Source organism: Phaenicophaeus curvirostris, chromosome 1 (genome assembly GCF_032191515.1).
Source record: "Phaenicophaeus curvirostris isolate KB17595 chromosome 1, BPBGC_Pcur_1.0, whole genome shotgun sequence".
NCBI classification, from domain to species: domain Eukaryota; kingdom Metazoa; phylum Chordata; class Aves; order Cuculiformes; family Cuculidae; genus Phaenicophaeus; species Phaenicophaeus curvirostris.
This window is the reverse complement of record NC_091392.1, coordinates 76,602,598-76,629,563: the sequence shown is the minus strand read 5'-3', so window position 1 is coordinate 76,629,563 and position 26,966 is coordinate 76,602,598. Positions and strand designations below refer to the sequence as shown.

General features: G+C 41.8%; 2 protein-coding genes across 2 annotated transcripts; one reads left to right on the top strand and one right to left on the bottom strand.

Moving 5' to 3' along the window:
• Nucleotides 1–1,593: 1,593 nt before the first annotated feature.
• On the bottom strand, nt 1,594–11,062 carry LOC138723781 (natural killer cells antigen CD94-like). The gene is made up of 6 exons (XM_069863161.1): nt 10,827–11,062; nt 9,111–9,209; nt 7,604–7,690; nt 7,163–7,317; nt 5,187–5,299; nt 1,594–4,866 (listed from the first exon to the last, which is right to left on the bottom strand). The coding sequence occupies exons 1-6, from the start codon at nt 10,951–10,953 to the stop codon at nt 4,746–4,748; spliced, it is 702 nt and encodes a 233-aa protein (XP_069719262.1). The 5' UTR covers nt 10,954–11,062; the 3' UTR covers nt 1,594–4,745.
• Nucleotides 11,063–21,969: 10,907 nt separating this feature from the next.
• On the top strand, nt 21,970–23,142 carry LOC138716694 (late histone H2A.2.2-like). Its single transcript, XM_069849863.1, has one exon. The coding sequence runs from the start codon at nt 22,536–22,538 to the stop codon at nt 23,040–23,042; it is 507 nt and encodes a 168-aa protein (XP_069705964.1). The 5' UTR covers nt 21,970–22,535; the 3' UTR covers nt 23,043–23,142.
• The last annotated feature ends 3,824 nt before the right edge of the window (nt 23,143–26,966 follow it).

Sequence of the window (26,966 nt, the reverse complement as noted above, 5' to 3'; positions counted from 1 at the left end):
ATGCGGTAGCAAAAGCCAACAAGTGTGCTCTAGCTCTCACTAAATGAGTGTTTAGCAATATGGCAATTATCTTGATGATGGATATTGAGAAGTAAAATAGAGGAGTGGGAACAACAGAATGTCTTGACAGGCAGATATTTCAGTCTGCATCTTCTAAGTCTAAGCTGCATCTTCTAAGTCTAAGCATGGTGCCTCAGCAGCTTTGGAGATACCACCTGGGATTCCAGCACTGGCTGATCTACAGGAGGTGCAGGCACAATGTGAATATTAGGAGGGGGGAAGCTGTTGTTCTAACACAGGCAGGGCATGGGAGGATCCATCTTGTAACCCTTGATAATACAAGAGTCTTAAAGATCACACCATGAGGAAGCAGGAGACCTCTCACTGAGGGGCCTGGTATGAGGAGCCAGTGAAAAGCTGAAGCAGTGAGCAAAACTGATATGAGGGAATGGTGTGATTGGCATAGAGTCAGTGGACCAGTGAGGGGAGCAATTATTGATTGTAGCAGTCTGGTTGAGGGAAAAGTGTTGCATGTGAGAAGCATTGGTATTACAGACTGTTGCTGGGAGCAAAATGCTGCAGAAAAATGAAGGAAGGAGATGTTGAATGAAAGTCTGTTGCTTTGTACTGTGTTTGAGAGGAAAATCCTTTAGATTGTCGTTTCCTGCTGTCAGGGCATGAAGCACGGGTCCCTGTGCATGGCTGCTGAATGTTCACAAGCTCAGGAACTTATAAAACAAGTGGCAAGTTCCTGGTCCTCATTACTACTGGGATTTTTTTTTTCACTTTATAACACATCTTCATGCCTCAATGACTTGTAATTACAACCACTACACGATGAGCCAAGCTGCATAGAACAGAAGAGCACACGGCATCCAGTAATTGCCCAGACACGTGCAGTGTACAACCTGTTACTCTGATGCAGTGTACATCTGTGCAGTGTACAACCTGTTACTCTGATTCAGGGTTAGTAATACCTAACCCTGAATTTCCTTGATATGTAGCATAAATTAGTTCTTGTGTTTTGGCTTAAAATAGGAGAGAAAAATTAGCCTTATACATAAGATGATCACTTACCTACAGTAAGTATTTTAATAGATTTCATATCTTTTGTTATACAAGGTTAAAACATCCAGAACTTTAAAGCAATGCAGAACTAAGCAATTTCATGCACATACCTTCAGTGCTTTACCCTTTCCCATAGCCAACTACACACATCAGACCATCTTCCAAATCACTCCATGCATTCCCTATGCAATTCTTCTTAAGTCCCTTCAAAACGTCCTCTTCATAAATCTTTCTCAGTTTGCCTATGGTCGATTAAAAAAGTTGGCTCACAGGAGTCTATTCTGTGCTGCCGTGTAAAGGGAATATTCTCAGTAAGCAATGAGTTAGAGAAAAAGTCTTTCCATTGAGTTCCACAAGTATGTTAAGCATTGCATTTTGCACAGTGACTTGTGAAATCTGGTCCTTCAATATTACTGCAACTTCAGTGTTAATTTGCCTTGGCAGTGATGTCTTCTACTATCATTTGGCTGCAGAAAGCATTTAAAACTAATGAAGTTCAGAAGGCAGCATGTATCATACCTTTAATCAAATTAACTGAGTCATTTCAGGCCGTAGAATTCTTGTAGGCAAATGTTTAGGGTTTTGGTACACAGAAGAAGAAAAAGGGGAATTTGGGTTTTTTACAGCCACAACTACAATTAGATTCTGTAATTAGATTAGTAATTAGATTCTGTCTGTTGCCATAAGGTTTTATTAGCACAGCCAGTTCTGTATTCTTGATGTTATGTTGTTCACAGTGATAAAACAATCTTGAGTCTATAATTAGCCTTTTCAGTTTAATGAAATGTCCGTTAAAATCAGAGTATAAGCACTGTACGCATACCATGTTGTTACAAAACAAGCCTTCAGCTCACAAGCCACTCTCAGTGTTTCTTGGCAAATAATTTCCCCACGTGAGTGTTCATCTCAGTAGACCTACCACTCATGAACATTTTTCTTCATACTGCCTATGTGTTTTAAAGACAAATAGTTCCACTCAGTTTTCTTATGTTTCATCTTACATTTCACCTGTTTCATGTTGACATACAGCTGCAGAAGTATCTCATTTCTCAGCAAACGCAACCTTGAATGGAATGTCACAGCTTTATTTTTTAATGAGTTTTCTTCTCTGCATTGTCACGCAGACAGTCAGTGAACCACATGCATCATAGAAACTTAAACAAAACAAAGTAGGGAAAATGTTTTGCAGCAAGATCCCAATACTCATAATTAGCAGAGAAAATAGATGCACCTCTGATTTCATGTGGAGTCACAACCTCGTAAAATATATTGCCATTTCTCAAGTTGCTCAGCCACATGATACATGGGAAAATGCTGCTAAATCACCTCTACTAAGGACTGCTGAGAGAACTAAGAAGTAAGGAGAGGAGCAGTGATTACCTGAATGCATCACAGTAAACACAGCTGCATTTTGGGTGCTTTGAGTGAAATATTTAAATTTTCTGAGGTTTTCAGTTTTGTTTAAAATAAGTGTTCATGTCCTAGACTTAAAATCAAAGCCAAAGCCATGAGAGATTTTCAAGAGTTTTTTTCTGTGCATTTGGAATTCTGCGGACGGGGTCAGGATTGGGGGAATCTGCATTTAAACCTATGCATTCAAGCTTGTTTAATCTTTTGCTTTCTCTCAAATCTTTGATTCTCTTTCCACCACCCTCTCATCCCTAACCTTCTTGGATAAAAGAACCAATTTTAATGCTAAAAGAAGAAGTAAAAAGGGAAACATTACTCATCCTCCAGTTCTCTGGTTAGAGTCATGTGGGAACTTTCCAGTTTGCTAAATTGAGGTTATAATCCTTTAAAGAATTTGCTTAGAAATTTTGAGTTTTATAAAGATTTATACAAAATATTGAAGAACATAAGCAGTCATATAATTAAATTCTGAAGGATCATTCTCCTACCTGCCCCTTCAGCTCAACGATGTAAAAAACATGTGGAGCACCACTAAAGCAAAAAATAGCATTAGTTCCTCTCTAGTGGTTACCACTCCTACCATTGCTTTGTGGAGTGGTATTTTGGGTCTGTAAATTGAAAAGCAGTGGTCTGCCCAAATAGAACCCAGATTGTTGCGCCCAAGGTATACTAGCTGTGGGACTTCTTGAGAGTGTGCAAGACAAAAGGAGCACACATTTCCAAGGAATTGCTGGAGAACCTTCACCCCAAGAAGGTTCTCCAGATCCTCAACAGGAATTCTCATATTACTGCCTAAAGTGATCATTTCACATAAAACAGAATGGGAATTCATTTTTTTTCCTCATGGTTAGTAAAGGAGACTAAGCTGCTGAGATTTTACAGAAATATTTAGAAAGTGAGAAACAGACTGGATACTACTTTCTTTAGCAACTCAAATTCTCTGCACTATGCAGCTACAGGAAAAGCACATTTTTGGTTTTGTAAAGCTCAGCTCACAGCTTGCTGGCTCTTCTGGACAGCGCTGTGCACTCTCACCTTTTTCCTCTGGAAGTTCTTCTACCAAGAGAACACAGGGTGTATTAAAGTCATGATGCCAAGAGAAAAAGGTTCTGAAAGTTTGGCAATTCATCGGCTGCCTCAGATGTTTCATATGAGCAGACACTTATTTAATTTAATACAAAACAAATACAAAACCTGACTAAGTGAAGGCAGGGGCAGAGTGAAGGACCATGCTCTACAGATGAAATGATACCAGCTGAAAGATCCTGTTATAGACAGAATAGATTGTCGGAAAGACCAGGCAGACTTAGAGTGACACAAATCTGTAGGATTCATGTGAGACTGTGCAGCTGAAAGATTAGAGATGCATGAGCTAGTGCAAATGCTTTAGCAACACATGATGCGTAGTGTGCACCTTGGGCTCCAAAGATCTCAGTGTGGATATAAAATATGAGATCTGTGACAATGGATTCTACATCAGTCTGAGTACTGATTGTGTGTAGCTCTGAATGGAGCATATAATTATTATCCTTACTGCTATTTTGATAGCAATTAATGTTATGATAGCACTGAAGTTATCCAGGTAATGTTTTAATCCAACCACAACGCTTGACTCTGCTTTTCACGGAGATTGCTTCCAGGGATTTCCTGTGGTCTTCTCACAAATACCCTTTTACCCCCCTGTAAATGTTAATGAACTTATGCAAAGAATTTTATGGATAAATAGAGACTTGTGTTCTTTCTATATCCCTGCACCTCAAGCAGGGGAACAGTTGGGAGAATATATTTAGGAAAGAAGGCATGCCTAGGCAAACTGCTCTTGAAGATGATTATGGATGGGCAGTAGTTGGCATGCAGAGTAGGTAATTCAATGAGTAAAATCATCAAGGATGCATTTGAACTGCATTATGACTGGCAAGTCTTAGCATAAAATGCTGACTGACTCAAGAATATAGATCTACGAGAATGTGTGGTTGTCAACCTAGAGTGTCACACAAGAATCATTGCTTGACTGTAGCCAATTTTTTCAAGTTGCTTTATAGGCTTGTAGTTTTTAGCTTCACAGTTCTTTTTCCTCTCTCTGTTTTGTGAGCCTGGGAAGGAAAATGCAGACAAAGAGATTTGATCTCTAATGATCCATTCATTTCAATCACTATGCTGAGAATACTGCATGATAAACAAACAAATAAAATTATATTTTAAACTTCCAGTTCCTACAGCTTGTGTCTCACAGTGGCAGATCCCACATCCCTCCTTGCAGTGCTTCTTCAGGTGAAATGAACAGTCACTTTCTCACAGATCCAGAATTGCTTTGTTGAACAAAAGGGGCTGGCATAAATAATCCGTCCATATAAGGAGGCACAGAAGATGTTGTCATGTAGCATAACCCTAGATGATTAAAACATATAGTTTAATGATGTCCCGGAGACATTGTGTGATCTATATTTGAACCATTTGTAATCACATGGATTTGCAATTGGAGTGTAGAGTGATTTCCCCCTTGGAGCTGTTTTATTTGTGCTAAGTGGTCCTTTTGGGTCCAGTGCATGTGGTCAAACTATACTTTGCCACCCACTGTTCGTTATACAGGACATAGATTTGGAACTCCATAGCAGATATATGGGAAACTGAGAAGAAGCACAAGAGTCTCATAATTTACTGGGGCCCATTAGATAGAACCAAACTGGTCCTAAGTTACAAAGACTTACCAACTTGTCTCCTCTTTTGAAAAAGCTGTTCCATCCTCCCAGTACCAGCTGCTCCTTTCAGATATGTATGATAATCCAACCCAGTAGAACTTTGAATCCTGTGGCAGGGAAACCTGGAGGTATGAGAAAATCATCACAACAATATTTGAAAAACAAGACCTAAGTACCTGTGTATTCCAGTCATGAAGGTTCTGCAACAAAAGGACATAACTCTTACTCAATAGCAGAGTAACCTGTTGTCCATGCTTGTTTTCCATGAGGCATTGTTGAGTGCTCTGATTACAGAATCATTCAAATACCATAGTTTACTGAATTGCCACAAGACAAATGTACCCTAGCTCTGCAAGAACACTGCTTTTTAAGAAACAAACCAACAAACACAAAAAGCAGCTTTATCTGATCTGCCTCTAGGTATCTACACTGCCTTTAGATGTCTGTAGTTTAGATGCAGATATGGTAGTGCCATGTAAACCCCAGACAGAGCCAGCAGAGATCTGGCCAACCAATGCAATAAAGCCTGAGAAGTGATTCGTCTCACCCAGCGGGAGCGCTGCTGAATAGTGTCTGTATTGGACAGATCTTCCACTGACTATGACAGATCCTGAGGAAGTAGCTTAGCACTAAATTTGCAGACTGCTAGCACAGTAGATACCTGAAGTTAGGTGAGATGAATCCCAGCCTAGAGAGCAGAGCCTGTTGCCTAAATACAGGCCTCTAGCACCTTTTGAAATTCTGCAGCCTGTCTGAGGTCTTTACATATGGCTGACAGACAAGACCCGGCAGCTATGGGAGAACTGTGCCTTGCTAAGGCATCATTTGTAGGTCAAAGAGAATACCCTCAGGCATCTCACACTGCCATAGAATACTATGCTTAGGCACCACCTGAACCATTCCCTAGGTATCTAAGTGCTACCTAAGAGGCTCCTCAGCATCTTAGACTGTTCAGATCCTCCAGACGCTCTACTCCTGCTTAGCAGAATGTTAATCTAAAATCCACAGCTGGCTTAGACTGGTCTGGTTTCAGCCTGGCAGAAGTTGCATATGCCAAATATGGAAGCAAAAGCAAATACCCAGACATGTGGAATCAAACTATCCAGGGATTTATACAGCATACCAAAATCATCTCTTGAATTTGGCATTGAAGGTGTGATGTTCAGGTGTCTCCCAGTAGTGTGAACAATGATTCTGACCTCAGGATGCTGCTAAACTTGATAATAAACCATTTCTCCACTTTCTATTTTCTCTCTACCCATCGGATTTGCACTTTAAAAAAGAAATCCAGAAGTCCTGGGTGCCTTAAAATAAAAAAGTTGAGAACCACATCCCGAAAAATGAGAGATTTCCAGGGAAGCTTATTTCCTTTTAGAAGTCTTATGTAGCAAAAAGAAAAGAAGGATATTTGGGCTTTGTGTAAGCTTAATAGATATTGGAAAAGAGATTCCTAGATATGTGTGTACAAAAAGGGAAAATATGGTCCTGACAGGAAATTACAGTTTTTTTCTTTAGCTGGCAAAAAAAATTCTAATAAATAAGACTACTTAAAATATTCTCTATAGCTTTTAAAGCTGCTTAGCACTGCAGCATGCTAATGATAGTGCTATGATGAATTAGTCGCTCTCTAGATCTCATGTAGGTTTGATTCTGGATCCCTTGGTAATGAAAAATCGTATTCTGTGTGCTGGGTCTCTCCTCAGTGTTGATAATAAGCAATTTTGTGAAAACCTAAGTGTTAGCTAATTAAGGTACTTTATACAATGGCTTCGTCTGTTTCTCATAACACATAATTTAACTATTTTTCACAGCATGCAAATTAGAAAGTGTTGCAAATCTTGATACTTTTCTGACTTGCAGGAAGGTTACTTGACCCAGAGAAAATTAAATACATGCATTGTAAATGATCAAACTATTTTCTGCCTGCAAGATTGCTGGAAGTTAAAACAGATGACATAAAGAAATGCATAAGGTTAAGACTTTACCATCTTTGCTTTGTCTTTCAGCACAAGGAGAGTGGAGTTTCTTGAGAAACAGAACTCTTGGCTTTCCTTCCACGTTTTCTTCTGCTTTGAAACGTAGAAGCAGCTGTCAGCTCCGCTGTTTCGCCAGCTTGCTGGGCAGAGAGCACATTTTGTTTCTAGAAATCAGAGAGATTATTATGCAGACCTGTGAGGAATAGAGGGGCTTTAGCTACTGGCTTAACTGAAGAAAGAAGTTTAAGGGTAGCCACGAATCAGCTGAGCTCTTGAAGGGAGACAATTTTTTTCACATGTTAGTGTACACATATTCACATTTCGAATACTACCAGAGTTAAAACCAGGCACTAGCTGATCAGATATTTTTCGTATGATTTTACAATCTCTCAGTCAATGGGCTTTGAAAGGGGGGTGATTTGTATTTATTTATGCTGTAATTACATTTACCATTTTCCTCCTTCTCTTCAAAACACAGGGCTTCCCTCATTTCCTGCAGCTTCTTTCCATCCTCAGGATCCTTGGATACCTGAAAAACTGAAGGGCAAAGCTTGTTTTAAAAAATGTGTAGCTTTTGGCATTCTTCTCTTTTTAATTGCTTCATTTGTACATCTATCATTATGTGTGTGTCATCTACGCTTGGTTCCTTTTTCAAAAAGGAGGGGAGGGGAGGGGAGGGAAGAGGAGGGGAGGGGAGAGGGGCTTCAGCCAAATGCTAAATTGTTATAACTGGATTTAGTTACTTGAAGGACAGTTACAAGGATGAGGGAGCAAAATTCCACTGCACAGCAGCAAGTGATGTGACAGCAGGCAACAACAACAAATTGAGGCTTGAGCGATTCAGGATGGGCACCAGAAATAGGTATTCAACAGGAGGGTTGCGCAACACTTTAGAAAAGCTCACCTAGGGAGATGGTGGCATTGCTGTCCTTGAAGATTTTCAAAAGTCATCTGGACAAAGTTACAGATTATTTTATCAAGAGTTGATGACAGTCCAACTTTGAGTGGTGGGGAGGAAAGAAGGGTGTCAGGCAGAATAGTCACTGATGCCATAGACCCCTCTGAGCGCTTGTCCTGAGCATTTGCAACTGATTTCATCCTACCAAAATGAAACTGGGGACTCTCTGTCTCTGCTTCCAAACGCAATATGCCACTACCCTTCGTTCTTAATTGAAATACTGCTATGGAAAATCTGCTGTAAGCATTGGGCAAATGCACCAATCACAATGCTTCGATGCCAAGACTGCCCTCCTCGCAAAAAGCTTGCAACCCAAGAAAAAGAGGGAACTGTAATTGTGAAATATTCTGATAACAGTCACAGGGGGGCACCATTGTCCAGATATTGTGGCTAAAGAGGTCAGTTTCTAGCTGCGAAAACGAAGCATTTCAGAAATGAAAATTAGAGTTAGGGCTTAGAGTTTGGATTAGGGTTAGGTTTAGGGGAATAGGTTAGGATTGGGATTAGTGTTAAATTAAAGTTAGGGTCATTATGACCAGGGTTAGGCAGTAGGTGTCAGGGTTATTTTTATGCTTAGGGTTATGGTTCAGGATTAGGGTTGGAGTTAGATTTAGGGCTTAGTATTGCACTTAGGTAGAGGTTTAACTTTAGGGTTAGTGTCACTTAAGGTTTTTTTGTCAATTAAGGTTGGGGGTTAGGGACAGGATTTGGCTGTGGTTAAATTTCGGGGTTACTTTTAGGGTTAGGGGTAGTTTATGTATTGCATTGTGATTAATGTAACCCTTAGGGGCTATAAGTGCAGGTATTGGTGATCCCAAGTGACCTGCACTGATACTTAGTTTTGGGGGTAGTTCCGTGGGAGAATTGTACTGTTGCCCTTTTTGCCATATTATTTCCATTGAAGGAACAGGGACACCAGGGACAGTCTGCAGGGGGAGAAGCAGCTGTACATCTGGAATTCAGTCTCACAGCAGCAGCTCTGGACAGCATGGTACTTACACAGGGCCAGCAGAGTTACTAGCCCAGTCAGCAGCACCAGGCACAAAGCGAGGAAAGCAAACGCCACTGGCCGCCATATGGAAGGTGAGGCAGAAGCTCCTGCAACAAACAAAAGCCCCATTCAGCAAAGACATCAGCATCTCTCCTCATCGCACAGTTTTATTTCCTCTTCTATGACAACACCAGTTCACCTATAGCCACTCTGCAGTGCCTTTTTGCCTTGCTGAAGCTTTTTTTTACTGTTCTGAATTTTCTGCAGTAATTTTGAGAAATATCTATTTATCCACTGAGAATATTTATTAACTGAGGCTCTAGTGTTTTAGAGTAAAATTTCCCATGAAACTAGCTAACTGATTAGATTTTTGCAGTTCCCTCAGTCCTAGAGATAATAAAACAATCTCTAACACCTCTTCACCTCGAAAGGGAAAAATTACCATCTAGGTTTGGATAATTAATTCTGGAATCTGTGATTGGGATTTCTAAATGATTGCAATGTTTGAGCATTAAACTGTGTATCTTTCTTCAGGTTTGTTCTCTGAATTTCCATTGTGGTTCAATGTCTAATTGGGGATATAGTTCTGCAGAATTTTATAGCAGTCTATCTCCTTATTAAAATACATATTTTTTCATATACATGCATTTTCCCTTTTGGGAAGCAGTGCTTTGCAATTTTCTGTAATACCCTTTCAGATCTATTTAGAGTGTTCAGGCTAATTGAAAATGTTACACACATCAAGTATTTTACTTGAGTTCAATGGATCTGAGCAAGCACCTGCATGGAACTAACCTTCTAACAGGTGAGAAGAAACTGACCTAATTTTGTCAGAAATCTATCTACTTTACATTTCTCTGTGCATATCAAAAGGCCATTTTTAGAGTTTTCTGAGCTTTCCAACCTGTTTCTCTCCATGAAGTTCTGCCCCTAGATCACATTCCCTAATATAATATTTAATCCTTGATTTTCTGGTTGCTGCTTCTTAACAGTTTCTCCTCCATCCTCTTTATCATTCTCAATGGCTAGACCCAGATATTTTCCAGACAGCACAAGAGGGATGTTGATGTCGTCTTTTTCTACTCTACCCCATCTGCAACTAGCAGCAATGCTTATTTATTTCACACAAAAGTCACTTGGTGAGTTTATAAGCAGCAGCAGCAGTACTCAAGTCATCATTGTATGGTCTCAGGCATTCTATGGGCACAATCCACTACCTTAGTTAACATGCAGGTTTTTTATAGAAAAACTTTGAGTATAAACAAGTTAAAATATATGTTTCTATCAGAGCTTACATTCACTATTAAGACTGATAAACAGGGCAGTTTTCTATTCCCCACAGCCGAGGAAATTGCTTCCATTTCTAAGAACCTGTATTATTTAATAAAACTATAGAGCCTTCTTCTCCTTTACTGCCTTACTGTAACAAACAAGTCCTACCAAAATGAAAAGAAATTATATGCAAAGGTTGAGTTTGTCTTCTGCGTTGAAGTAAATAGAAAAAATAATTGAAGTAAAGACAGGCTTCAGAAAAAAAATCATTTGTGATCATAAACAATAGCACACAAGACTCCATTATGATTATTCTTTCTGCTGTTTCTATGAACCTTTATCTAAAAATGTACTATAAAGTTAAGATAGATTCTAAAGCAATCAACACGAACCTGCAAATTTTAAGTTATGCCCTGATTTAGATAGAAAAGCTAATTTCCATCTGTACTTACTGTCTACTGTAACACAACTGTATGGAGCCTTAAATACAGAACATTTTCTGCTGCTCAAATATCCAGAAGTAATAATTGAAGCTGAGGGTCGTAAATTTAAAGCAGTGTAGCCTTCCTCATCCTCCATCTCCAGCTCATCACACTTCTTCCCTGCAATAGCAGTACTTTGTGAGTAGGGGCACGCTGCATCCAGTTCTGAGGTGATGGGACCAGTTCACATTTCAGCATTTCCAGCAAAACCACAGAGGAAACCAGCTCTGTTCTGATTACGGTGTCATAGTGAAAATGTAGTACATTGAAAGCACACTAAGGAGTTAAAGCGGCTCTGTCAAGCATGGGTGTTTTCTTCCTGAACGTGAATGTGTGTCTTGGTTCCTGGCTGGAACCTGACTGTTTAATTTAACCATCCACCTGATCTGACCCTGTAAATACAGCAAACATCAGGAATTTCTACCTGCTTACTCTGTTCAGTTTTGGGTCCCTCACTACAAGAAGGACATTGAGGTCCTGGAGCGTGTCCAGAAGAGGGCATCGAGGCTGGAGATCCAGTCTTATGAGAGGTGGCTGAGGGAAATCGGGTTGGTTGGCCTGGAGAAAAGGCGGCTGAGGAGAGACCTGTCAACAACTGTCTGAAAGGAGGTTGTGGTGAGGTGGGTGTTGGTCCCTTCTCCTAAGTAACAAGCGATGGGATGAGGGAGAATGGCCTCAAGTTGCACCAGGGGAGGTTCAGATTGGACATTAGGAAAACTTTCTGCACTGAAAGTGTTATAGGGCACTGAACAGGCTGCCCAGGGAGGTGGTTGAGTCACCAACCCTGGAGGTGTTTAAGAGACGTTTAGCTGAAGTGCTTATGGATATGATTTAGTAGTGGACAAGTATGGTTTGAGCTGATCATCTCAAAGGTCTTCTCCAACCCAGTGATTCTGTGGTTCTATGATTCCTTGAAATGAGACACTCCAGAAATAGTTGCTATTTTGAGTTAAGGTATGAAAGATATCTTTTCATGTGTTAGGGTACAAATGCAACACATCAGCCACACTGAAAGCAATAGGCTGCATTACCATGCAATGTTATGAAATTAATGAAAAAATAAAATATTTTACAAAAAAAAAATAATCACTGAAATAAACACTAGAAGGGGAAAAGCTGAGCTGAAAGGATAATAAGGCCAGGAGCAGGGTGAGAGTCACACAACCTTTCAGTTTTTGTCAGAGAAAGAGCAGACTACCCTGAGGACCTTCCTGCTGTTGCACCATATGCAGACATCACTGTGCAGGAGTAGCTTGTCCATCCTCATTCTCCTATCTCCAGCTCTCTGCAGTGACTCACTCCACTGCTAAGTTGCAGTTCTTAAACATCTTCAGTGACTAGCTCTCCTTAACCCAGACATGATGAGTCACGTTGTGGTGAAGGGGTGAGTCAGAAGGAAATTGAAAGAGGAATTTTTGTGGTGGCTGTTCCTGCACTTGTGTATAAAGTTCAGTCACCCATTTGCAAAATAATACTGACAGACTGCAAATACAGTGTAATGACTGTGCTATTTTTCCTGCCCTGCTGTGTAGATAATTGATAGATTTTTTTCAGAGCAGAAATACCTCTGGCTGCCTTAATTCCTTGCATTATATTTTACCAACATGCAAAGAGAAGGCCTGAGGAAAAAGTTAGGAGTAAAGGGTGCTTACAGTCAGTTTTGTTACATGGACAGGCACACAAGGATTAACATTCATTGGGTATTCATGATGTATCCATAACATCCTCATAAAAAACTCATGCTAAATACAGTGCAAAAATACTTGTCTATCAGTCTGGAAAACTGTATGTTGGCACCTGAGTGTAAAAACAGCTTTTCTAGAGAACAAGGATTCAAGTATGTCTATGCTATTGAATTTGGTTGCAGGTTTTCACTACAGTAACCTTTTCAGTCTTAGCAACAACTTCTCAAGCATGCAATAAATCCCTCTTGGGAAGACTTTTCTCCAACCTGATTTTACTTATGGAGAAAAAATAGGAGGTAAAATAATTTTTCTCATATTATTTTTCTAGCTCTGATATCAATAAGCAGTCTTAATTATATCACAGGTTTTGTTTGAGTCACTTTTTAAAACAGATTGCACTGCAAGAACAGATGTAACAAAAGCGTTAAGAAGGAGTTTCACCATCACACTCTCAGTTGTTGTAAGGATCCAGAGCAGAAAAAAAAAATTGTTTTTTCAGACCTTCTCACTAAGGTGGGCAGTATGAGTCTGCGTTTGAACACAGCCCATGTATAAGTGTTGTCAGCAGACTGGACAAACCCACTGTGTTTGTTAAACAGAATATGATCTTTCAAACTGCAATAGCTAGAGCTTATGACTGGGGAAGAAGTGGATTTTGGACACAGAAAGCACACTCTTACATGGAACTGTGTTTAAAAAAAATGCCACTACAGACAAACCATACATTTCTATGTCTTTTTCCTTGTACAGAAAAGCTCCTTTCAATGGAAAAGGGATACAGTCAGCCACCACTTCCTTAAGCCCTACCTGATCACAACTCTGCCAAGGTATGTCCTTTGCCAGTTTCAATCCTGCTGGACAAGGTTGTTTGCTGCAGCACCTGAATGCTTCCCTCCCTCTCCTTCCTGCCAGGGTCACTAGCGCCATCAGCAATGCCAGGTACAGTGTGACCAAAATCAGGACTATTGGCCAGCAAGAGCAGGATGAAAGAGGGTGGGCTGGGGAGGAATTAGGTCATAAAATGCAGGTGCAATTCAAAGGGAATGGTGAATACATAAGCCTCATTAAAGTTGCAGCCACATTTGTGGTGCATTGGTCAATAAATTACTGTTTTTACTTTACAGTTGTATATTTCTGCTGCAGTCTCTGCACAATACAAAAGATGCCCAAATTAAGAGAGTGAGAGATCACAAATCTTAGTGGAGAATGTGGATAGCCTTGGTCGTTTCAAAGACCATAAACAGTGGCCAGAAAGAGACTGAGAAAACAAAATACTGCAAAATGTAGAAAAGTGATTGCTGAAAGCTGAAATCAAATATGCACTGTATGGTTGTGGTAACTGGTGATGTGTAACACATATCTGTGGTAATCTGTTTATTCTGAGTGCTACAGCAAACCTTTCTGGTACTTTATGGTAGTTTGAGATATCTAGCTAGGAATTCACAGAGAATTTTTCTGCAATAAGGGTTAAAGCTTAATACAGAAATAATCATTCAATGAGGAGGAAAAGGAACAATCTTTTCCTGAGCAAAGGAAATTCTAAGCATTTGGGTTATCAAAAAGAGGATAGGAACTGTTTATAGGAGCTGGAATAATTCATAGGTTAAGGTGTACTGAAGGAGGGAGAAAAAGTATTCATTTTGATAGGGAGGCACTAAATCTAACTCAGATATTAAAGTTGACACCATATGGATTTTGTGGAGATCTTGACTTAACCCAATAAAGGCCATAGAACGGGGATATGGAGAGGAAATTGCTAGTCTAGAAAATGGAAAGGGGTATTTAAAATTGGGGAGTGAATTGCTGAAGGAGTAGGAACTGAAATTTAGCATATCAAGCTGAAGGAATGGAAATGGAAACCCTGCAGTATGCCTCTCCTACAAATAACCTGTGGTCAGCTTCTGTGGTGAAGCAATGCAGGGCAGAATGTTGAACAAGACCTCACGGTATCAAAACTCAAGTTGATGTTATATAAGGGAAGATCAAGCAATAGTTATTGGCTTGAACTGAAGCATGATCACTGCTGAGTTATTTTCAACCTTCTGTTCACCATAAACCCCAGGTCCTTTCCAGCAGAGGCCTCCACAGTCAGCCTGCTCCCAGCTGGCTCCACTGCACAGGATTAGTCTAGCCTCAGCGCACAACAGGATTTCTGCTCACCCAATCTTCAAGTATTTCAAGGTTCCTCTGCATTAAAGCTCTAGCACTTGGTAGCGTCGGACAACACGCCTAGTTTAGTATCATTCTAAATTTGCTAAAGAAGCATTCTGTGTCATTTTCAGATTGTGATGAAGCTATTAAACAACATAGGCTCAGCATCAACCCCTGAGGAACCTCTGAGCGACTCTGCCACCAAACAGATGTTGAGCTATTAGTTACTCCCCTTTGAGCCTGGTAGTCCAGCCAATTTTCAGCGCCCTAACAGCCCATAACTCCCTCAGCTTTGAAATGCCAATGCTGTAAGAGGCACTGAAAAAGCCTTGGTAAGTGTATGTTACACCTGCCACTCTCCTTGCACTTCCATTTCATCACAGAATGCAACCCCAGTCTAAGGAGGCGCTCTAACTGCTTGGTATTGCATAAAAGAGAAATGCCCAGACCCTTCACAAACAAAAAGAATATTTCCCTTTTGCATTATTTTCCAAAGTCTGATCTCACAGGCATACAACAGATACACTCAGAAATAAAGCCTGCACAGGAGAATCTATAGATCCTAGCAAGATTTGAGGACACATCGACTGTTAGGACATATGGATATTTTTAAGGTCAAAGGTCTTCTAGACATGCTCTGAAATTGAATATTAGGTGCCTGGAAAACTTCTGTAATAGAAAATTGATTCCCTAAGGCAGGCTGATAAATAGACTCATATGAATTAGAGCTACTGGGCAGAAGAAAGTTGTTCCTACAAAGTCACAGCCCCAAGCTGAAGACTGAAAGCATTATAGTACCTGCTTCCTGGAGTTTTTAGGTGAGAAGAGACAATTATTTTGTTGTTTGAAAGTGAGATTTCATAAACAAATATAAAATGTTTTCTGGGTAGCAATATGAATGAAGACCAAGCAGTAGTTTTAGCTTTGGCTGTTTTAATTAAAGTATTGCCTCAAGAGTTTCTTTAGGTAATGGTTCCCTGTACAGTACTTCGTAACCTCACACTGCTTGTGCTACATCAGGCACAGCTGAAGAGGCCTTCTGTTGGGTCCTCCTTCCTCTAAAGTACTCCAGTGGTCTAGGATGGATATATTTATTCATTATGGTTGTTCCAATTTGATGTCTCAGGAAGGTACATCATGAAATGTGTCCCTACCCTAGGACATAGAAGCAGGGCATCTGGAGTTGTATGAGGATACATTGGATGTTAAAGGAAAAGAAATTCAGTGCTTAAGACAAAGACAGTTCATTTTTTTACTTTTTTAAATTATTTTTTTCCCAGCCCTGAATTATACTTTGGCAATGCTCAAAACCATAGTGTAACGTGTTCAAAGAGCATGTTACATTCAAAAACATAAAAGCATTTGAAACCACTGCTTTTTGATACAGAATTCCCCAAAGAATTCCTTCTAAACCACACACAAGTTGTCCTCTTGTTTGTAAGACCTCTGCTCCAGAGTCTGATCCCACAAACAGGTAGCTTTGCTTCCATGAGTTACACAACTCAAAACTAGAGCTCATGAGTACTGGTACTCTTCAGTAATTTAACACAAATGAAGCATAATTAATTTATAAGTAGTATTTAAAACACATTCAGCCCTTTAACAGATACAGTCATTTCAAAGAACAGTGTCTTAGTTCAGGCTAGAACTTAAGAAGTGAAATAAAGTAAGTCAGTTACAGCTAATTCAGTTCTAAGCTCGAATGCAAATGCATTGAAGTTTACTCTTTTGAGGTTTAGACAATTAGTATTATTTTTGGAGTTTAGTATAACTCTCAGTAATATGCTTTTCCATGAAATAATAAGAGCACTATTTCAGATATCACTTCCAAACTCTAAAAAGTTGAGGCAGAAATGACAGCAACAAAAAAAATAACATGTTTAAAAGTGGCATAACTTTTCTGGCAATAACAAAGCCAACATGTGCCCCTTGGGCATATAATTAGAAGTATTTCCTGTCCCATCTACTTTAACAAGAATAAATCATAAGTGTCATAGACACTTCACCTTTTTCCTTACTGTCTTCAGGCTTTGTGATATCATCCAGCTCATGGCTGCTTTCAAAGCTCAGAGTAGCATGTTACTTCTTCTGTCATGGCTGGTAAAAAGTGTCAGAATGCAAAGGTAGAAAAAGATCTAGGATTTGCACCTAGTAAGCTAGGAACAAAAATCTACCCCTTTATGGGGCTTCCTTATAGTGACAGACAAAAACAAAACAGCAAAGACATCCAGATGCGTCTGAACTTCCTCAGTCACAGTACTGCCAAGAAAACGTTCCTCTCTCCCATTGCTACATTCCCCTTTTTTCCTCTTTACCTCACTTCTACCCTCCCTGACTGGATATATTTCTTTCTGCCATTATTGCAGAAAATGCAGCTACTCTTCTCTTTTCATTAGAACTCTTCTTCTTTTCAAAGCACAAGATTAAATGCCTGGTTACATCAGATTTAGGCTTGAAACACAGAATGGAATAAAACTTTTTAGTGCCTTGAGGCTGTCCTGTAGTCTGGGGGACAGCTACATACAGCAGCTGTGTTCAGCTGATTTGTGATGACTCTTTATTTTCTGTCTCCTGCTGCAATGTGCTGAAAGAAAATTAGAAGGTGGGCTTACATCTTAAAGCTGGCAAATCGTACTTTCATCCGATAGACAGAAGCAGTTGTGCTCAAGGCTGGCATCTCAGCTGGGACATATCAGGGTGTTGGCTCTTTACTTTCCATGTCAAATGAACAGCCAAGGCTTCCAGAAACCAAACTCTACTAAAACTCAATCTGACCTGTTTGGGTTTGGGGTGTTTTTTTGTTGTTGTTATTTGCCTCCCTGCTCCCTAAATGTGCTTGTTTAGGAAAGTGTCATTTATAAAACATATTTGCTTGTAAATATCTAAAATATTCTATCAGCTTTGTGCACAGATTCTGGAACTTTTGAAAGTTCCACTCTACACCCTCCCTCAGGCACCAAGTTTCAATTTTCAAAGGCTCTCCATTGACCTAAAGAGGCAAGGCAGCACCTAGCACCTCTGAAAGCTGTGCTTTCATAGAGGTATTAAGAAAAATAAGCATCTGTATAATAAAATCCTTTCCATTGCTTATTATAATTTAATGTTTGACTAGTGCTCCAGACAATCAAAACCAATAATCATTTAAGAGAAACTACACATAAGATCTAAAATAAAGAAAGATAAGGCTCTAACAGAAAACCTATGCAATCATCCTGTTGTAGTATGACTACTTGTCAGCTGAGAAATGCTGCCTCTTCTCCATTTCTTATCTAACCTTTATAAAGAGTGAGAAAAGTTTTGGCTGTTTGAACTATTAAAAAACGGCATAAGTATGAGAATTTCAATGTTTGTTTAATCTAGGCAGCTGTTGTGCGGCATCTCAACATGCATTGTGAAGATTGTTTGCCAGCTGACAGAGAAGAGCAACAAAGCTGGTGAGGGGGTTGGAGAGCAGGTCTTACGAGGAGTGGCTGAGAGAGCTGGGGTTGTTTAGCCTGGAGAAGAGGAGGCTGAGGGGAGACCTCATTGCTCTCTACAACTACCTGAAAGGAGGTTGTGGAGAGGAGGGTGCTGGCCTCTTCTCCCAAGTGACAGGGGACAGGACAAGAGGGAATGGCCTCAAGCTCTGCCAGGGGAGGTTTAGGCTGGACATTAGGAAAAAATTCTTCACAGAAAGGGTCGTTGGGCGCTGGAACAGGCTGCCCAGGAAGGTAGTTGATTCACCTTCCCTGGAGGTGTTTAAGGCATGGGTGGACGAGGTGCTGAGGGGCATGGGTTAGTGTTTGATAGGAGTGGTTGGACTTGATGATCCGGTGGGTCTCTTCCAACCTGGTTATTCTGTGATTCTGTGAAGGTAAACTGGAGAAAGATTTCTTGGCTAAATTGAAAATACATTGAGTGTTTCCTATTTGTTATAAGCAAATACAGCTACATTTCATTCTCCTGAAAGTCTTAAGGAATGGAAAAGTCAAAATGGGGTGAAACTCAATAATGCAAATGGCAAGGCCACATATAAGGGAATTGGTAGTCAGAACTTTCTGAATCAGAAAGGGCTCAACAACAGAAGGACCCAAGTATAAGTGACATTTCCTCTGAGTCTGAGCAGGAACTAGGAATATACTGTGACTGTTAAAATCTAATACCCATTACACCAAAAGAAGTGTCGAGAGCAGAGGTAGTGAAATTGTGCTAGTACATGAAGCAGTAGTGACATCACATCCAGAATAGTCTGCATCATTGTTCTGATCATCAAAATTTAAGCAGGGTATAATCTGTTTGGAATAGGTGAAGAGAAGGGCTCTCTGTAAGAACAGGTAGGTTTTGTCATACTGCAGGAGACTAAATGGTCTTGTATTGTTTATGCTTGCAAGTTAAAGACAAGTAAAACTATTGTAGGAGAGTGCTGAAGGATGCCTGCCCAGGAGTAAAGGATTAGATCCTAGTTTATGAATATTTAAAAGATGTAAATTAGAACAAAAATTTCTTACACAGGCTAAGTCAAATCCTGTAATAGCTTTCAGATGGGAGTATCCATCATAATTCAACCCTCCATGTAAGCTGATCTTAAACTTCCATCTTCCCTTTTGGAAAAATAAGCCTTGCCCAAAATACAGGTTGAGGGTCACACATGAGATTGATTAGTCACGATTGTGCTCATCAAAACCCATGCAAAGTCAAATATCATGGGACAGATCCATTCAATTATAAGGCATTTTTATTTTAAACCAAATCACAAACCCACTATTACAAAAGCAAAAACAGGGAAACAAGGAAACCAAAAGAATCCTCAAAACTAAAAAACTTACAGCACAATTAGCTGCATCTCTAAATCTCACAGCTTTTCATCTAGGCATGTAATATATCACAGCTGAGGCAACATGTGCTTTCAGAAGATTTAAGGAAGTTAAACATATGTATCAGAGCTTCTGGAATATAATCAAGCCAGCAAACTAGAGTGAATAAGATCAAACAGATGGGAGTGCATAAGCCATTCTCCTAAAGAACAACAAAACAGACAAATCCAACAGCACAAAATAGAAGTTCATGATCTTGGAAGATTAATAGATAAAAGGACTGCTTGGAAAAATAAGTTCATCTGCTGGAAGTGACTGCAGAAGCAGGTTGTGGGATGTACACGGACCATTTGAATCCTGTGAGCACAGTAAACTTTGGGAAATAAGTTTCTAACTGGAACAGAGATAAGCTGTGCTTAGGCTCTGTTTCATCTGGAATCCCGTTATGATCAGCAAAGCGAAACAAAAACTAGAGTGCAGAAGAAAGGCTGGGATGATGAGAATCCAACCTTAATGAGCTGGGCCCTAATGACTGGAATGTTTGAGAGCCTCCATCTGTGATGATCAACCTGTCAATTAACTAGTTCAGTTGCTGTTGCCTCTTGTACATCTTCTCTTCCCTATTCAGATAATGCTGATCTATTTTTTTTTACTCTTCTCCCCCCGTCCCCACTTCTTTTTTATTCTTTCTTTTGCTTCTTCTTAGTTTGCAATTCTGTTTTCCTTTGACCTCTCAAGACTTCTTGTTTCTCCAAACAAGCTACCACACCTCCTAATACACAAGTATTTGTGTTGTATTTTTTTAGGGACTTTTTCTATGTTATTCAGTTTGAAGAACAAAATAACTATAGAAAGTGGAATTTGATGCCTGTTTCAGAGCAACAGGAGAGGACAAATTTCTGGTTGACTGAGCATTGAGTCATCTAAGTCAGTAAATTTTTTCAGGATATTATACTTCTTGGAGGTGCAATGAGTTTCTGCAGGTCCTAACAGGTCTTCTTTGAGAAATGAGTTTTTCTGTAGTAAATTCCCTTTTCACTTCTAAAGAGAAAATAAGAAACAAAAACCTATTCACAGGTGGGTAACAATGCCAATTAAACAGAACTGAGCTACCCTCTAAAAAGAAAACTGTTCAAGCAGATCAGTCACAGCAGAAAAGACAAAACCCCACAAGGAAACATCAGTGCAAGCTAAAGGAAGTATGATTACAGAGCACTATATTGCAAAATGTCTGAGAAGGAGACAGGACATGAAACTGCCTTTTGCAAGCCATCTGGAAGAGACAGAAATGAAGATAAAACTGAGCTGCTCCTCCAGAGCTGGTTTGGTCTTCTCTGTAAGCCACAAACAGCTACACAAACAGGCAGCTTATATTAGGGCTGGAGCCCATTTGTGTCTGGCTCATACATTTCAGTACTTGATATAAGAGCCTGTAACCATATCAGACTGTAGACATGAATGAGGAAATTTCAGAGCAGTACATTTTTCCATTGCGTGTTCTCCACACTAGATACTGTGAACTTAAGAAACTCCTGGCAGGCATCACCATATGCAAGGCAGGGGCTCACCAAAGGAAGAAGCCAGTTGCCTCACCTCTCAAGAAGAGGAATATTAGACAATCAGCCATAAAGAAATATTGCACATAGGAACATCACTTTCAAGTGCAAAGAATGAAGAAAGTCTTGTCCCACACTGGCAAGGCAAGGGCTGTCCCATTTGCAAGGCTCTTAGCAAATCCAGCACTATGGTCTAAGGGTAGAATAAAAGCCCTTTTGTGATACCATGCTGTGCCTTGGTCATGCCTCAGGGGTTTTCAGCAGCAAAGCATGAAGAGCAACTGCCTCTTGCACACTGTCAGTGGAGTGGTTTGGTTAAATAGTGACGTGTGGCACTGCACTGTCAGGGCAAAGTCTGTAGAGGGATTACTCAGGGTCTCCACCTGCATTCTGTGCTTGAGCACTTGAGCCCCACAGCAAAGCAAACCTCACTTGCTCTTGGATTTCTGCAGCCTGTTCTGCCAGCTGTTCCTCCAACAGGCATTCCAGCTGCACCCCATTGCAAGCATCTGCTTTGGGCCTAGGGGGAAAGGCAGGAAGAGGGAGGGCAGGATGGGCCATGTGGGTGGGAAATGCCCTGCCAGACCAAAGATACATGTCCTTCTCTTGGGGCAGCCAAGCTTGCCAGTCCTCCTTGAACACTGCCTAGAAAGTGCAATAACAAGTCAATGACATCTTTATCTGTGGCCAGAACATGGGGCCTTTTGTTCTGTGTGTTGGATATGTTTCTCCTGGTTAAAAAAGGGCACACATCTGCCTGCGGACAGAAGGTTCTGCAAAGAGAGGCTGTAGTGCAGTCCATTTACAGAAGGAGCATGTGTATTTGCATAGGCTCTGGGTTAGCAAGATAGAGTAATGTGGGCAGAATGAAGTCTTGGGGACTAGATCTAGGGTGAATCAGTTCACCAGTACAGTACCCCATTAGTTTTGTAGCTTTGTAAATGTTGGCAGTGGAACACAAAAAGCGCAGTGGCAACTGCTTCAGTGGTTTAAACTGATTATGGAATGACAGCCTTCAGGTGAGAGTCCCTAATGGAAATTTCATTGTTGAGGATAAATACTGCATTATATGGGTGTGCACTTTTGAGCAATTGACACTGGCATGGGAAAGGGAGCAAAGCTGGGGAGAAAGCTGCTCCCTAAGCTCACCCACAAGAGGTGGAGCAGCCATCAGGGGTGATGTCATAAGGAGGGCAGTGAGGTCACAGAAGGAGTCCTTTCCTATTGGTCTGTGACAACCCAAGAGAGCCCTTGCTCCTGTTGTCTGGGTGATCAGAGGGCCAGAGCCTGCACAAGGACAGCAGCTGAGCACTAGCACCTCTCCTGAGGGGCCGCCCTTCCCCAGACAAAGCTTGGCCAGGCCTAGGCAACCTGAATCCAGAGACAGGAACCACCACCGAGGGCCAGCAAGGAAAGCAAGGACAGGCAGGCAAGGCAGACGGGGAACAGGAAGACATAGAGTGGAGAGACCTGCAGGAGTAAGCTGCAAGAAGCATGTCCGGATCAGAGGAAGGCATTGTTGTGTCAGAGCAGGAGTCAGAATCTGAAGCATCCTGTTCTGAGGCTCCCTCTGAACACAGTGAAGCAAAGTCCAAAAAATGCTACTCCTCCCGCTCCTCGCGTGCTGGGCTACTCTTTCCTGTGAGCCGTGTAGAGAGGCATCTGCGCAGAGGTCACTTTGCTGAGCGCTTTGCAGCCAAGGCCCCCGTCTATCTGGCTGCGGTGATGCAGTGTGTGGTGCACAAGACCATGGATGTGGCCGGCAAGGTTGCCAAGAAGAGCAACCAGAGGCGCATTTCTCCATCACACTTGAAGACAGCAGTGCAAAAGAACTCTGCACTCAAGAAACTCCTGCAAGACAGCATGCCCAGGCACTGTGGCAGGACTGTCCTCCAAAGCAAGCGTGCGGCCCCACTCTCCAGAAAGAAGATGAGCAAGAGCGGGAAGAGAAGCTCCAGGCCACGGTCTGCATGTGCCCACACCACAGCTGCTGCCAAGTGAGAAGAAAGCAGGAGCTCTTGCCTCCCACCAGCAAGACAAGTCAAGGACTGTCACGTTTGCAAGGCTCTGGCCAAATCCATCTCTATGGTCTAACGGTATAATAAAAGCTTCTGCAATGTCATTTGTGCAGTGAGTTGGACTCATTTCTTCTGGCAAAATGAAGGCACAGAGCTGAACACAGGCAGAAGGCTCTGTAAAGGGAGGTGGTAGCACAATCCTTTCTTAGGAGGAGGGCAGGAACATGCCTGGAGGGCAACTGGCACTGACAGGCAGCAGCTGCCTTCAGCTCAGCTTTATGGTTGATCTGACATCAGCAGGGAATGAGAAGAGGGGATCTGTTCCCAAAAGGATGGGTACAGGCTGAGGAGGGACAGTGACGGTGCATGTTTCTTGAGGAGTACAGGGTCGTGGACGTTCCTCTTCTGCTGTCCCAAGCGATAGTATGGGAGATAAAGTAAGTGCCCCCTCTCCTGCCATGTTTACCCTTCCTGAGGGGAGAGAGCAGGAAGGGTAAACAGCACCCCAGTTCCCAGAGCTGCCTGCCCATGCAAAGCCCAACAGTTGGTGTCTTCCACGCCTTTCTTTCCATGGCTCTTGGAGAGCCCTCAGGTGCCTGAGCACACTGTCTACCTTTCTTCTCCGTGAAGCACACAGGGTCAGAACCTCTGGTGGGGTCTTCCCACTGGTTGTACCACCACTTGGGACCCTGGGAAAGGAAGAAAAGCTGCTTTCTGGCACTGGCTCTTATTAATTTTCCCTTGCTTTTATTTCCCCACTGCAAGGTCTTTTGCATGGGCAATATGTATTCTACACGTTTAGCTTGGTTAGTGTTCCCTGGAAGTCCAGGTTAGGAGATGGAAGGGAAAGGAAAGGTGCACGTACCATAGCAAAGTGTGTTGCCTGGTTTCCATAGGCTAATGCATTCCACTCAAACCTGCTACAAACAGGTGATGCGCTTTGGCTCCGTTGAAACACACTCTTCTTTCAATCTCATTTTACTAACACGTTCCAGAAATGTTTTCCGGTGGAGACAAGGGGAAAGACACTTCCATCTCCCACAGACTTTAAGCACCAGAGGCAACACATGGCACATCGAAACATCTCTAAGACACCTGGGAAATGATCTCAGTGGCATCTCAAACTTCATGTAAATGATGCTGATGTAAATACTGACACTACAGGGAATTTATAGAAAAAACAGGTATTTGCGTCTAATAATCAATGCAACAAAGTCGCCTGCTGCAAGAAAGCGCCCCACACCTGGAAACCAGAAAAAAAGCCAAGGATAAGCAGCGTTTTGGTTCTCTCCTTTCCTGGTGTTGAGGTGTGTGGCAGACGATAATCTGGTAGGAGACAGAGACACAGGACAGCATATCCTTAACTTTGACCCTTATGTTTGAAATTCGTTAAATAACTGCACTGGAATTCCTGTCTATAAAATGAATTTTTCAATTCTTCTAGGGTGAGGATCTCTGATCATGTATTTTCAACACAGATTTCTTTTCTCCTTTTCTTCTTAATGATAGTCCATATATGTTTAATCACAAAGTATTTTTTCCGGCTATGTGGCAATTTGCTGGGTCAAGACAGTGGAAGAGCTAGAGGTGGTGACCAGGAAGAGCCATTGCAGCAATTTGGGTCTTTCCAAAATGGTGACACTTGTTTCTTGATCCGAAGCGCAGTTTAGCAATCCCAACCACAGCAACAATTTATTTTCAACGCAGATTTGTTCTCTCCTTTTCTCTATAACAATATTCCATGTTGTGAGATTGCAAAGGTAATTTTATAGCTATGGGGAATGCTTGAGTGGAGGAGGGGAGAACAGATGCTGTCTCTGAAACTCTCAAAGTCCAGGCCCTGTTAGTTCTTACGACATCTCTGCTAATGGCTCCGTTAGCTCAGTGGTTTCAAGTCCTCTCTGCAAGTTTGTCCCCATTCTACATGATGTGAGAAAAACAGTACTCCTTCTTCAGAATCAGGTGAAACAAGGAAGCAAGCAACTCCAAATGAGTGGTGTTGTTTCCACTACACAGAGCACCACAGCGGAATCTTTAACAGCGGGACTGATCTATGAATGGGGGACATGGGCAGTACTTTGGCAGTACAGAGGGACTCACAGGGACATGTGCAGACCTGCTCTAAATGGCATCAGACATTCTCAGAGCCTCCAAGGCACACGAAGGAAGTGAAAACGAGTGCAAAATGAAGAAACAAAATGAGTGCCAAGAGGAAAATGGGTCAGCAGTGGCGTGTGGCAGAAGATTAAAAAAGGGACAAAAGGGGATCCTGGAGCTACAGACAATTATCACACACAACACGGGAAAATGGGAGACGATAAAGCCTTGTATTTGCTGGGGCAAGACAGTGGAAGAGCTAGAGGTGGTGACAGGGAGGAACCCCCTGTGTTATGCCTTTCATGCATAAAGGAATGAAACTGGGCAATTTGGGTCTTTCCAAAAGGGTGACCCTTGTTTCTTGATCCAAATCGCAGTTTTGCAATCCCAACCACAACAACAGTGTTTCAGGTGCAGTGTAACAGCTCCAGATAAACTTTTATTCCTGTCAAGCTGCCATTATATATATGTGTGGGTGCATTTGTGCACATGCCTGCAAACAGAAGAAGGGTTACATTCCTTATGGACATGAGAGTGGATAGGGCGGGTATGGTAGTGGGAGTCACAGCAAAGATCTGGAGCTTTCTCCCCAACTGCATCTGCCGTGCCTGCATTCCCACTCTGAAGCAGCCGTGCTAAGACACCATTGGGCTATGGCAGAAGGGGAGAGTGCAGGGCAGGTGGTGCTGGCTGCCCATGGCCAAGGAAGGCTGAGAAACAGAAGTCATTGTCTGTCCTTGTCTTGGAGGGCAATGGTCTGGTTTTGCACTGATTTTGCTCACATCCCCAGGGCCTTCACCAAGTTACGTCTGCCAGCCCTGTGCATCCAGGCCTTAACATCATCGCAGGCAGACAAGTAAATGCTTTGCAAAACAAGAAGTCTTAACTTTTAACAGTGCCCACTGTGACCTGTGTCACAGCACAATGACACTGGGAATCACCCATGCCACTTGCACAAGTCCCATCAGACTTGTTATCATTGAAATGCTGACACTCAACGATGCCTCTCCTGGCACCACAGGAGCGTCCTCTGTGCCATTTGGGCAGGCAGAGCCTCATCCCGCTGCCTCCATTACCCAAAGTACTGGGTAGGGCTGTGTGACCCACATGCTCAGTTCAGGCTCTGTCAGCGTGTCACTTGCATGGCAGATCAGGCCCAGCCACCACTGTTGCTGTAGCGCTTGTTGCCTAATCGTTATCAGATAAGAAGAAGAAGAAAAATCCTGGAGACACTGCAGAAGAAAGAAAATCCTGGAGACACTGGAGCAGGCTGTCCCTACGTACCATAAAATGAGCCAGCATGGGGGAAAACCAGCCTGGGTGAACAGAGAGATCTGGGTGGATAACAGAAAAAAAAGAGAGGAGCATATGAAAAAGGTGCAGGCGTCTTGGGAGGACTACAGGGATGAAGAGAGACCATGTAGAGAAAAAATCAGAAGGGCTAAAGCCCGACTAGAACTCAGACTGTCCAATTCTGTGAAAGATAATTAAAAAAAAAATCTTTCTGCAAATATATCGACATCTAAAGGAGGGCCAAGAATTTCCATCCTTTACTATTTGCAGAGGGGACATTAGTGATAAAGGATGAGGATAAGGCTGAGGTACTTAATGCCTTTTTTGCCTCAGTCTTTAATAGTAAGTTAAGGTGTTCTCTGGGCACTCAGCCTCATGAACCAGAAAACAGTGAGGGAGAGCAGAACAAAGCTCCCATGATCCCTGAGGAAATAGCTGGAGACCTGCTCAGTCAATTAGACATTCACAAGTCTATGGGGCCAGGTGGTGTGCACCTGAGAGTATCGAGGGAGCTGGA